Consider the following 13,229-nt stretch of genomic DNA (forward strand, 5'->3'; position numbering starts at 1 on the left):
GGTACCTGAACGGGAAGAGGTTTTGTCGTGGTGAGGGTTACTTCTCGACACTGATTAAGACGCTCGCCATGACCTCCAACCTGGAGGGTAGCCTACACAAAAAGGCACACAGAATACATTTAATGAGAGATACAGTCATGTTGATGATGATGGCTGGGTTTGCTTGAGAGATGAAAAAAAGAGTGATGAAAAAGTGGATCAGACATTTTGATGAGCCGGTATTATGAAGACAGGGATCTGACTAATTCTGAGCCTGGTGACATCATAATATTTACATTAGATGAATACATTTATTCCCATCACTAACTTTCGGTTATACTGATAATTTTTCTAATTTACAGATATTATTTGCAAGTCCTAAACCACATTTGCTGGCCGGTGTGTTTTTATATTTTTTAGTATGCAAAAGTGCCATTTAGCACCTTTAAATGTAAATAATGATACGATATAATGAATTAAAATATCAATTATTCTTCCATACCAGTGATGTCATGGTGAAACCAATGACCTCAATGTATCCATCATCATGGCGTTGTGGTTCAAAGTCATGGTGCTCGCTTGGATTCCCCCAAGGGGTGGTGCCTGCACAGTACCTGGTACACAAACACACACCAGTGAGACCAGGTAGAGACTGATGAAAAACATCAAATAAATATTAATATTTGTCCGTTGAACTGTATTATAAATGTATGGTCTGTTTTTTGCGTTGTGCTTTCTGGATGCATTACGTTCACTTTTTTTTTTTTTTTTTTTGTAATGTGAACGACCACATTAAAATTTGGACTTGAAGAAAAAACAAAAATCAATAGCAATGGAAGAAGTAAATGAAAGTGGTTGTGCTTCACTGTGGAAGGACAAATTAATTAAAACTGTTATCCTACAAGTGAAGGATACTTTGATTTACCCTCGGTCTTAATTAGTTTTTTGTTTCTGGGGTGTGTATTATAATATCACGGGGAGACACACCATTCTTATCTCTTAACTGGAAGTAAAAACTAATTAAGACCGAGGGTAAATTAGGGGTATCTTTCAACCAGCCATAGCAAACCTAGTGGGGGGGTAACTGCTGTCAGGAGTTGAAGCGGTAGCGACTAACCTGGGGATGTTGAGGAAGACCAGACATTGCAGCTTCAAATCCTGAACCTTGGATGTTAAATCCGTCCCGTCACACTGGGGACACGCACAAGCAGACGCACAAATGAAGTGGTCGTGTTTCTACACAAGAGCTGACTGATTGACGGTTACTCACCACCACTCGGATGTGCTTTGACAGGTCTTTGGAGCTCCCCATTAGGAAATCTGAGAATGCTGTCTGAATGAGAGTCAAAAACAAACACAATTAATTAGAATTACAATACTTGCTCATAGTTCGGCCCGTTGTATTGACTTGTGGACTCCTACAAAGCAGCTACACACGATAACCAGCACACAAAGCTTTAGTAGTTCTTCCAGTATCTGCGCCTATTCAGCAGTATTTCTCTGGATTTTGTGTTCCCGAAGAAAACGGTCTGTTTTCATTTATTCCACCCACGCTTCCCTTGCAGGCACGGACATTCCGTTGTGGTTGGTCACAATCGCGAAGCATAGATGGACTTCCGGTTTGTGCGGCTAGCTGCAAACGGTATCGGAGTTGACTATAAACGGTGATGTATCTTATTAAAATGTCGTTTTTTATCATACAGCTGGGTGATATATCGATTTTTTTTAATATTGATATTTCTTTTAAGCACAATATCAAAAACAAGCATATCGTTCATATCGATATAGACTGGATTTGATACGGAGGTCTCATGTTTCAAGATGGCGCCCGAGTGCAAGCTAGTTAAAGCAGTTCTGTGGCGTTTTTAGTGTTTAAGAACGTTTTATTTATTACTTCCTGGTTGTTTTTGTGCCATACCGACCCCTTAAGCGAGTGTGCAGCTATGTTATTACGTATGTAGCTCGGTGGGTAGAGAAACTAAAATATCGTAAATAGGTCCCGTTTAATGATTACATTTAATTAATTAGTATAAAAATTCAGTATCAGTTCTTGCCATGTATGTGCTTTCCAGTCAACAGCAAGGAAATAAAAATAAAAATAAAAATAAAAATAAAAATAAAAATAAAAATAAAAATAAAAATAAAAATAAAAATAAAAATAAAAATAAAAATAAAAATAAAAATAAAAATAAATTGCTCCTTAACATGCCCAAAATGTTGCTCAAGTATTAAATACTATTAAATAGTATTAAATTGTAGCTTCAATTTAAAAGCCAGCGTTCACTCACCCCAGCATAGAACATCTTATTCCTGAAACGACTGTTAAACTTCTCTGGGTTGGCTTCTGAAACAGCAACATAGAGATACAAACAGTAAATCAAACACGCAAAAAAATATCCAACAACATGCATAGCTAATGTATAACCAAAATGTTCTATGGCATTGGTTTTTTGAGCTATGTTCTTAAAGCTCCTTCCAAACATTACTCTCTGAACCAGCTTCATCAAGGCGCTGAAATGAGGTTCGTGCATTTGGAAGTGAAAGAAGTTTGGGATGGGTTTCAGAAAGAATCATTGTGACATCACAGTAAGCCGGACTTCCTTATATGGGCGTGCCCTGGGTACGCCTACCCTTTTTTTGTGGAAGATTTCACCATGTTAGCACGGTGAAATAACCAATCAGCATTCAGATCATTTTTTGTTAAAAAAAAATTAAATTTGTGACATACCTCTTGACTCGTGAAACTCCAGGGTCACATGAGCATCGAATCCCAGACTAAAGTAATTGTTGAACACGTCGAGGGGAAGCTGAGGAGACACATTAAATACATGTAATAGTATTCCTCATAAAAGTATGTAAATCCTTGAATTGCACAATGACAATAACAGTTGCATTCAAGTGTCCTACCTTGTCTGCTTGTTGCTCATCCACCTCGGCCCCTGCACTCTGGTTGGGCTCCACTTGGAGATTCCAGCGGTCAAGTTGCACCACAGTTCCATCCTCGACATGAGATAAGATCTTAGACAGAGGTTCATCTGTATAACCCTGGGAACAAATACGGTAAACAGTCGCATCAGACTTAGACTACACAATAAGCTGCGTTGTAGACGACTTGTTGTCCGCCTGGACTTACGCCTCCCCAGTTGAGAGTTCTAGCGAGGTCGTTTCCTGTCCCGAGCGGTAAGACCGCGACAGGAGGTTGAGGGTTCAATGACAGTTCATCAAGGCAGGACAGGATCCATCCCACCTGGTTTTATACATGAACATACAAAAAACATATTATATTTACCGTATTTTCGGGACTATAAGTCGCACTTTTTGCACGGCGGTAAAGTGGTTAGCGCGCAGACCTCACAGCTAGGAGACAAGGGTTCAATTCCACCCTCGGCCATCTCTGTGTGGAGTTTGCATGTTCTCCCCGTGCATGCGTGGGTTTTCTCCGGGTACTCCGGTTTCCTCCCACATTCCAAAAACATGCTAGGTTAATTAGCGACTCCAAATTGTCCATAGGTATGAATGTGAGTGTGAATGGTTGTTTGTCTATATGTGCCCTGTGATTGGCTGGACACTCGATTGGCCTCTCGTCCAAAGACAACTGGGATAGGCTCCAGCTTCCCCCCGCGTAACCGAAACCGCAGTACCCGGAGAAAACCCACGCATGCACAATGAGAACATGTTTTGGTCGATTAGTTTGTAAAATAAATTACCCGCAAAAAATGCGACTTATGTATGTTTTTTTCTACCTAATTATGCATTTTTGGCCTTGTGCGACTTATAGTCCAGAAAATATGGTAATTACAGTCATATAAATAATCAAGAAAAGTGATAAATCATGTACATTTCTGTTAGTACTCACAGTTCCATCTCCTCCACACGCCAGAATCCTCAAATTATGAACTTTACGATACAGCTCCAAGCTACATATTTAAAAACAGGTTAATATCTAATTTGTCAGACTATTTGAATATTTCTGTCAATAATTACCCATCTTTTGGTCCTCCCTGGCTCAGATCAAATACCTGCCTTGGGTTCAGATACCACATAAAGGACTGGAGGATCTTAGTGCCCTGTTTAAATGAACAAAATGTAATAAATAAATCATACATCCACAGATAATTGACTTTAACAAATGATTTAATACCTGATTTCCTCCACTTTTGGGATTTACAAACACTATGAGCGGTTTCATCAAAGGTGATGGGATGGCTCGGATAATGAAGGGCTTCCATTGTCGTCCATCCTGTGAGTAACCAAGAAAAAAAAAAAAACACAAATTGCAATTTCCTCAGTAATTATGTGTCAATGTTTGAGACAGGCCTCCGACAAATTATAAAAAAAAAAAAAAAAATGTAATTTTAGGATTGTAATGCTGATTAACAAACCGCTGCATATCAGATCCGTATCAGGTACCCACAGGCATGTCGGGAATATCACGATATGAATAATGCAATTGTCATTAATAACTGACCCACTGCTATATTGGTCGGGCACAAGTACTGAGAAATGTAACTGCATTGAGGGGATAAAGAATAGGACCACGTCCAGTAGAATCTTCCATGGGTGATGCAATGACCCAAAACATGAGCAACAATAAAATGCTCTTGTTCTAGAGATAATTATATACAGGCTCAAGGGTGTTTTACTCTGATCTGACAGTATTTGTAGCAAGCTGCTGACACCATTTTGACCACTCTTGGTTTGTTTCAATTGGTTAGTTTCCTGGCACGGCCCCGGCTTTCAAGCATAGTTTACAAATACTCAATCTGGTTGAGATTGGGACTAGAATTCTACTATTCCATGCCTTCTTTATCCTTTCCCAGTTGAGTCTTTGGAAGTACTCCTCAAGTATCATAATCAGAAATTGCTGGCATACCTCAGTGGCTTTTTTACTGCTTTTTCTCTTGAAGGATGTTCTTTTCTTCTTCTTGCTCGTCTTCATGGCCGCCTGTTTGAAAGCAGAGTATAAGTGAGGGATGTTGTGTTGGGAAGCGACGAGACGGGATGGAGTTGACAAACAAATGGATATTCACGGATATACATCCATGGACAAATGGCACATATGGTAATGGTAATGGTTTTATTTCATTTGAACATGCATCAGATTACAATTGAATGCATCACATAATCAGTTCACAGTTCAAAAGGAGTAGGAAGAAGCAAAGCTTATTAAATCCTACCCCTCCATCTGCTACTTTTACAATCAGTAACTGTTACATTTGTTCACTTCCTGCTTTCCTAATATAATTGATTTTTTTTTTTTACTCTATTAAATTGAATTTTTTTATTTATTTATTTTTTTTTGTCACATACCGAAGTACGAGGTCATATGACATAATTATTACATTCATTATGTCCGATGTGGAAGGTAAGCGGTCATAATTTTTCACCTTTTTAAAAAACTTTTGTTACTTTATGTCTTTATTCAACACACCATGCACACTTGTGTAGCCTAGTTCAAGTGTTGAGTTGTTGAATGTTGTATTCTCGTGTTAAACCATGCCAAAGTGTCAGATAATGAGGTTTCCGCATTTGGAAGTGAACTTTGAAAAAAGTTTGGGATGGCTCAAAACGCTCAGTTTCAAAAGGCGTGGTTAAACTGCCCTTTTGTGATGTCACAGAGGGGCAGACTTCCTTATATGGGCGTGGTTGTAAGCCAGATAAACTCTCTGCCCTCCCTACAGCTGTGCTCCTATGTTTACTTGCTAGCAATGGTTTGTACAAATTGTCATAGAGGGTTCTTGAAGAAAAACAACAAAGATTTAAAGAAGTTTTTTCTTTAAGTGTTCATGAGTAGAAGGTACCGGTACATGGCTTCAAGTCAAATGTGTGAAGGGGTTTGTTTGCTTGTATGTTACAAAGAGTACACAATGAATCATCACTGAATCCATTTTACCTGGCAACGTCGAACTCGAACAATCCACGAAGGTGGAACTATGAGGGCGGCATGAGCTCCTATTGGACAAACCTCCTCAATTTGGGGCAACATAAAACAGGAGACCTTGTTGTGGTACTAAAGCAGAAAAAAGTCAAATAAAGCAATTTGTCATTGTGAGATATTCATTTGATAAAGATAGTCAAATAGGTAAACATCCTCACCGCTTGTTTGCACCAGGAACAACTAATGGCAACAATCTCTTTACTGTGGAAAGCAAACTTCTGCTGGAAGCCCTAAATATCAAAACATGCAAAACATTAATAAATTGATAAAATTAATAAATCAATAAAAATACACCAAATGCAGTAGAACCTTGGTTTTCAAAATTACATTTTTGCCATACCTCAGTTATTGTACAATATTGCTGGAACTGTTATTTGGTAGCATTTGGAACAGTGACTTTTGTGGTATTATTAAAGTTAATAAAGTTGTTACACACAGTTCTCATTGGGAGTGACCAGGATGGATAGGATCAGAAAGGAGTACATCAGAGGGACATTACGTGTTAGAGGCCTTGGAGATAAAGTCAGAGAGGCCAGACTGAGATGGTTCGGATGAATGAATGAATGAAAATCAAGGTTCCACTGTAAACTATAGACACAATAGACACAAACCTAAATAAACAATAAAAACCTAAAAAAAAATTAAATTCTCCACCCACCTTGCCACATTGTTTACATTTTCCCTCTTGTCTTCTCCGATGCACCCAGTGATGACGTACGACGTTAGGCTGGAAATGACCAAAAATAAGAATTTTTCATGAAACAAACTGATGCTTTCAGCCAAAATATGGAATGTTTCTGTTTTTCCAGAACTCACCTCTCGAATGTTTTTGGAACTAGATTCCCTGAACGATGGCTTACATCTAAAATTGATCTAGAATACAGAAGAGGAAGTATTCAGAGGTGTAAACAAAGTACAATGGAGGACAATACAGTTATAGAACACACACACACACACACATACAGTATATACACTGTAGCATTGCAATACCATCCATCCACAATGCTAATTATTTGCATTATCTCTAATTCAGTTATTTTGGTTTTCCCAACAAATCAACATTTACTTTATTCAAACAGAATACTGTGTGACATACTGTAAAGGATTTTGGATTACCAATACCCACCAATGACTTAATTACATATTTTCTAGATTTTTGTTCCAAAAAATTTTTGACCAATTTGGTCTCATGGGGGAACAGAACAAAACAAATCTAATTTACCTTGTCCAGTTGTTCAATACAGACTGTGTGGACGACTATCTTACAGGCTGCACACTTTCTCCGGCTGACTGACTTTTGCTGTGAAAACAATACGACATAAACAATGACTTGTTTTATCAGTGTCAATCCATCCATTCATCCCATAGCATCATAATAGGAAGTCATTCTCAAAATGAACACTGGGGGCAATTCCAAAAAGCCAAGCCAATTCAACCACAGATACTTAATGTAAACAAGCAGATCAGAAGAGGCTTGAATTCCTTATTAATTTGCATCCTTGAGTTGGAATGCTATTACAATGCACATCTTCAATAAAACAGGTTTATTAATTAAACAATAATTGTTCTAATACAGACCTGCAAACGTTTCAAGATACCCAAAGCTCTTTCCAGTGAAATCCCACTGGTGGTAGTAAGCTAACATCGTGCTTGCTAGGGTTTTACAATATGTAATGTTCAATTCGTCTGCTAATGAAGCCCGTGACCTTTTCTTAAGCAGCTCCTTCCTGACTTCTAATGTCCGCCTCGACAATAATTTCAATCAAACAATAACTTTTAGCCCTACTTGTATTCTGAACTCATTTCTAAAATCAGCTATAACTTTCCACGGGGGGTTGAAGCCACCCTAAAATAAAATTTTGTATGCAATTCTAGTTTTAAACATGATGTCATCATTCACCGCTAGAAAAATTAATATGAAATATATCACTATTCAATATTCAAATATATCACCAGAATGTGTATGCAATACTAACCAGCGCTCTGGCAGTACAGTGTTGCTCTCCCGCGTAACAGTAGTCCCCCGAAGCGTTCGTCTCAAACCAGATATGATCTCCATACTGAGCAGACTCCTGAACACATAGTGTAAACATATGGAAAATGGTGAAGCAAAACGAATGGGAATTAATACAGTGCATAAAAATTATAGGAATTTTCAGTTGAAAACGTTCCATGAAGACCGGATAGAGGAATTTACAGCACAAAGTCCATGATTGAGAGTGTGATGCTTAATTGTTTGTGATTTGGACAGGCGGAGTCTATTATTATGCTATGAGGATTTAGATTAATTTTTCATTGAGATTTAGATTAATCTGTCCAAAGCAAATTGTTTCAGTACAGCTTTCCTTCTTGTGGTCTTTGTCCTGGTTTGCGGAACACTGGATGAGCTCTACATTCTTTGGAAGGAACGAGTTTTCCCAACCAGTCTACATGTCTACAGTCTACGACTTGGAAATTGGGATTGGTCTGGGAGTACGGGATCGGTACCTTTCAAATTGACAAACCGGTCATTTGACCATACTGTTTAGCGATACTCACGGTCCAGTCAACAGTGCTGCGGATATTTGCTTCTGGATCTGGTCGGTTTAAAGATGATGTACTGGGCTCACATGGCAGGTGGCGCAAGCCGGATTTTGCTATTGCTTTCCTGGAAACACAAGAGAAGTAGGAATATTAAAGCCGGTGCTTTATATTGCATAAGGTCATTATAGAATAGTTCAAAAAGGAATCTAATTAAAGAGAACGAAATCATCATGGTTCAACAGGTCACACTGTTAGCATTGGACTGCCACAAAATAAACAACAGTGCTGTACATCAGACATGAGTCTTTGTAAAAAATAAATGGTTAATTGTGTCTGTTGTTTTGTTACCAAGATTGTGGTTGTTAGTTATTAGTTTGTAATTGGATGTTTAGTCACACTTATCTTGACAGACTTGCTTTCATTACTAATACCGTAGCTGTTTTATGATCACCAGTGCTAAGGTTTTAGCATGGAGGGAATGCATTACAGTAAACCTTGGATATATCGGACTCGGATATATCGGAAATTCGCTCACAACGGACAGATAAAAAAGAACCGATTTTTCTGTAATGCATTTCCAATAAAAATTCATTGCATATTTTGGATTTTTTATAACGGATTTCGCCTATTTCGGACAAAATCTCCAGTCCCGTTCCAATGCATTTCCATTAAATTTCCCTCGCATATATCGGATGGCCGCATCGTGGCGCTCCGATTCGCCGAATTGTGACAGGCCGCTATACAACGTCATTTGCAGCGTTTGCAGCGTTGCCTGCGCGTCCAGGTACATTGGAAACATAGTCAAGGAAGTGCCTTTTTATAACGGATAAAATCCGATTTACGCATATACCGGATATAAATCCGATATATGCGTAAAACGGACATTTTCCGGTATACGCATATAACGGATTTCGCTTATATCGGACAAAACCAGTGGGAACAATTGAATCCGATATATCCGAGGTTTACTGTATAAGTATACACCACAGTCATGGACAAAGAACACTCTTTAAAGCAGGGGTCCATCCATCCATCCATCCATTTTCCTCCGCTTATCCGGGTCCAGGGAAGCCCAGACTTCCCGGTCCCCAGCCACCTACTCCAGCTCCACCATGAGGACACCCAGGCCAGCTGTGAGACATAATCCCTCCAGCGTGTCCTAGGTCTACCCCTGAGCCTTTTACCGACTGGGCATGCCCGGAACACCTCACCAGGGAGGTGTCCGGGAGGCATCCGGACTAGATGCCCGAGCCACCTCAACTGACTCCTCTCGATTTGAAGGAGAAATGGCTCTACTTTGAGACCCTCCCGGATGGCTGAGTTCTGATCTCTTAGAGTGAGTCCAGCTACCCTACGGAGGAAACTCATTTCAGCCGCCTGTATCCGCGATCTCATTCTTTCGGAATGACCCAAAGGTGAGGGTAGGAACATAAATCGACCGGTAAATTGAGAGCTTTGTGTCCGACTCAATTGAACAAGTTTATAGAACAGCTAAGACCATTGCTACATGTTGCTAAAATGTCTATGAATATTCTCATTCATCCAAGTAAGGGCATTCTCAGGGGGTTCAATCGATTCGGAACCGGACTGTTCAGGTTGTGTTGTTCATGCTGAAAGACTACGTGGGACACACAGCAGTCAGACTACATAGTACAGGTCTAGTCCGAGGGCTTAGGCATTGCTACAGATGAAGCAGAATCGGTCTGTTTGTGACAGAAGGTAGATTACATACGATAGGACGTTTTCCCACGTTTCCAGATAAGCATCATAGTATGTCAACTTCCTTGATCCCCTCAGATGTGAAGAAGTGCTTCTGGGGAGGGTAGATACTGAGTGGGGTCCCCTGAGATCACATCTCAGGTCCGCCGAGACCATCTGACCGAGAGAGATGCCGGTTGAATTTTGACATTGAGTATTTAAAGTCCGAGGACCTTGACTCAACCGTCGGTGATAATAGCGACCGTATAACCCATAGTGCATTTCTCTACTCCCACAGATGGATTGAGGTGTGAGGAGATCGGAGGAGTTCCGTCTTAGACAGCGAGGGGTTCGGAGGAACGGGGAGGGTTTCATGCGTTCCATGACAAGCGCTTGAGTAAAGTGTGTCCGAGATGCGGGCCTGGCATCTGGAGTTCTACGAGTTTTATTCTCCAGCTCTTGGATCCAAGCGTCCTCGCTATCGGAACCCGAAGAAGAACTTAGTGAGGCATTGGATTCTTCGCCTTGGTTTTCTTTTGCACATCTGCCCATGTGGACGACACTTGCGAGTAAAATGGAGGAACCGAGCAAATGTGGCTCAATTGACTTGACTTTGGAAGGGTGGCGGTATCGCACTGCCAACCTTCGATGTCTGCCAGAGAACGTTACGGAAGAACGGTCAGCATTGTTATGCTTGTATTTCAATGCCGTCAATTCCTTTTTGATCGATAGATCCGTGCTCTCGGATCCGGTTTCTTCGGCTGATTCTCTCGGGTTGGTAAACGCCACATCTTCTATGGACTGTCGCTTCTGTCCAATGGCAACCAGAACGCCAACACTTGGGCGCCTTTGATACGGAAGCGGTGGAAGGCCAACAGAAGAACGTCTGCTTTCTTGTAGCGCCACAGATGGCAGGCCGATACTAGAACGCCTCCTGGCTTTACTGGTCTGAACCGCAGGACCAGACAGACAGACACCAGCAGGGTAATCTTTTCTCTTTTGCCATCGATGGATACGACGTTGGAAGAAGAACTCCATATCACATCAATGTGATTGACCATATCAGTCCCTGACGTCTTCTCTGACAGTAAGCTAGAACTTCCGAGGTCAGCTGCCAGAGTGTGATGATGGTCACCCAATGGTCCACCTCCCCAGGCCGAGGCTGTTCTGTAAATTAAACAACAATGACTTCAAAAGGGCTCAAGGAAAATTTTCATCACCACAATCATTATATGAGAGAGGAACACATCCTTCCATCCATGTCGTGGGATTGCCCAATTTTGCTTATGAAGCCGTCGGAAAAACAACCCTAAAGCCTCCAACAACGATGATGTTTTTGTATACATGTTGTGAAAGTGTGAAATTTTTCATTTTTCCAGAATCCAATGCCAAAGCGCTGTGTCTCATGTGCTCTGAAACTGTAGCAACCGCTATGAAAAATAATATAGACAGTAATAATCTACCAGAGAAACCAGCAAAATGCAACAAAATGGAGAGCAGTGAAGCATACAAGTGTATTCAAACTGCATACCAAGTACCACAAACTCACATCCTCACGAGGTGTGCTGGAGCCTATCCCAGCTGTATTCAACCCTGAACTGGTTGCCAGCCAATCACAGGGCACATATAGACAAACAACCATTCACACTCACATTCATACCTATGGACAATTTGGAGTCGCTAATTAACCTAGCATGTTTTGGGAATGTGGGAGGAAACCGGAGTACCCGGAGAAAACCCACGCATGCACGGGGAGAACATGCAAACTCCACACAGAGATAGCCAAAGGTGGAATTGAGCTTGGGTCTTCTAGCTGTGAGGCCATGTGCTAACCACTCGGTAACCACTCAGCTCAAGATGGATAGATATTTTAAAATTGATATGCTGAATGAATGCATGAATTTGATGGCTAAAATGAAGAATTATATAACCAATCTCAGAAATGTATTTGGATAATACAAATACCTAGATTACAAAAAGTAGTCCAAAATTTTGGTAGAATACTCGATTACTAAAATATCAGATAGCTGCAATCCTGCACTTAAACGGAGCCCAGAAACCATCAATGTTTCTGTTACAAATCATTTTTTTTTGAATAATTGGAAAAAAAATTATGAATGCGTAAAAAGTGGTAACATTTTATTGGCCCACCCTTATGCTGTTGGTCTACAGTACAACAACAATGTTGCTAACGCTTGATTAATATGCCGGTCCCACATGGAAATGAACCGTTGTTGGCGGTTTTTGAACTTTTTTTTTTTTTAAGAGGGCTTGATAGGCAGAATTGGGGAATCCCATTGCATGAATTATTAGCTGCCTCCAGCTAGCAGATTTTTGCTATTTAAACTCACAGAAATGAATAAAAATAAAAATAAAAATAAAAATAAAAATAAAAATAAAAATAAAAATAAAAATAAAAATAAAAATAAAAATACAAATAAAAATAAAAATAAAAATAAAAATAAAAATACCCCATTGAATTCAACACATCAAATACATGACTTTACAATACATTCCAACCAGCAGCTGAAATAAATCAATGGGTCTATATAGTGCAGTGCTGTGCTGTCCAAGTAGGGTTGGGTGATATACGTGATGTACCATCAGTACATCAGTATAGATTCTTGTAGGGGTTAGCTTGTGTGGTTATGTGTGTGCGTGACTCGAGCTCGATTTGTTTATTTTCACCAAGTTGTGTTTAACAGTTTTAATGTAAAAAAGGAACGTACTGTTTCTACGTGAAAACATACGAGAAGCACATTTATTTTTTTAGCAGGATTATTCCTAAATGCCATAAGCAATTATTTCCAGACAACTTAGTGGAATGGATGGTACATGCCAAGTGCGGTGCTCAGACAGAAATTGAAAAAAAACATTTCCAGTGCTCTGCTTATTAATTATTCATTTATTTATTTTCCATCTGAATTAATTGTGATGAAAACATTTTCGATCTGGTTTAACTTTTACTAAAAACTATATTCTGTTTCCCATTGGATTGGAAGTGGGAAGTCAGTATGTGTGATATGAGTGTGCTTTGCCCAACACCATGCCTGTTGTGTGTGTGTGTTTTGTGTTGTGTGTGTGTGTGCGT

At 39.9% G+C, this 13,229-nt stretch overlaps 1 protein-coding gene across 1 annotated transcript in view; it reads right to left on the reverse strand.

Annotated features, from left to right (window-relative positions):
• Nucleotides 1-13,229, reverse strand: part of LOC131137647 (diacylglycerol kinase zeta-like) — a 56,518-nt gene that overhangs the window by 38,552 nt on the left and 4,737 nt on the right. Inside the window, exons 2-21 of the mRNA XM_058085831.1 lie at nucleotides 10,173-11,305; nucleotides 8,456-8,564; nucleotides 7,894-7,989; nucleotides 7,140-7,217; nucleotides 6,734-6,790; nucleotides 6,576-6,644; nucleotides 6,076-6,147; nucleotides 5,873-5,989; nucleotides 4,853-4,924; nucleotides 4,121-4,219; nucleotides 3,964-4,046; nucleotides 3,836-3,896; nucleotides 3,113-3,226; nucleotides 2,887-3,024; nucleotides 2,708-2,786; nucleotides 2,268-2,323; nucleotides 1,250-1,312; nucleotides 1,097-1,170; nucleotides 482-593; nucleotides 6-92 (exon numbers count right to left, since the gene is read on the reverse strand). Of these exons, the coding sequence (XP_057941814.1) occupies nucleotides 6-92; nucleotides 482-593; nucleotides 1,097-1,170; nucleotides 1,250-1,312; nucleotides 2,268-2,323; nucleotides 2,708-2,786; nucleotides 2,887-3,024; nucleotides 3,113-3,226; nucleotides 3,836-3,896; nucleotides 3,964-4,046; nucleotides 4,121-4,219; nucleotides 4,853-4,924; nucleotides 5,873-5,989; nucleotides 6,076-6,147; nucleotides 6,576-6,644; nucleotides 6,734-6,790; nucleotides 7,140-7,217; nucleotides 7,894-7,989; nucleotides 8,456-8,564; nucleotides 10,173-11,176 (2,640 nt within the window). The 5' untranslated portion in view covers nucleotides 11,177-11,305. The remainder of the gene's footprint in view (nucleotides 1-5; nucleotides 93-481; nucleotides 594-1,096; nucleotides 1,171-1,249; nucleotides 1,313-2,267; nucleotides 2,324-2,707; nucleotides 2,787-2,886; nucleotides 3,025-3,112; nucleotides 3,227-3,835; nucleotides 3,897-3,963; nucleotides 4,047-4,120; nucleotides 4,220-4,852; nucleotides 4,925-5,872; nucleotides 5,990-6,075; nucleotides 6,148-6,575; nucleotides 6,645-6,733; nucleotides 6,791-7,139; nucleotides 7,218-7,893; nucleotides 7,990-8,455; nucleotides 8,565-10,172; nucleotides 11,306-13,229) is intronic.

The sequence above is a fragment of the Doryrhamphus excisus genome, chromosome 10 (assembly GCF_030265055.1).
Source record: "Doryrhamphus excisus isolate RoL2022-K1 chromosome 10, RoL_Dexc_1.0, whole genome shotgun sequence".
NCBI classification, from domain to species: domain Eukaryota; kingdom Metazoa; phylum Chordata; class Actinopteri; order Syngnathiformes; family Syngnathidae; genus Doryrhamphus; species Doryrhamphus excisus.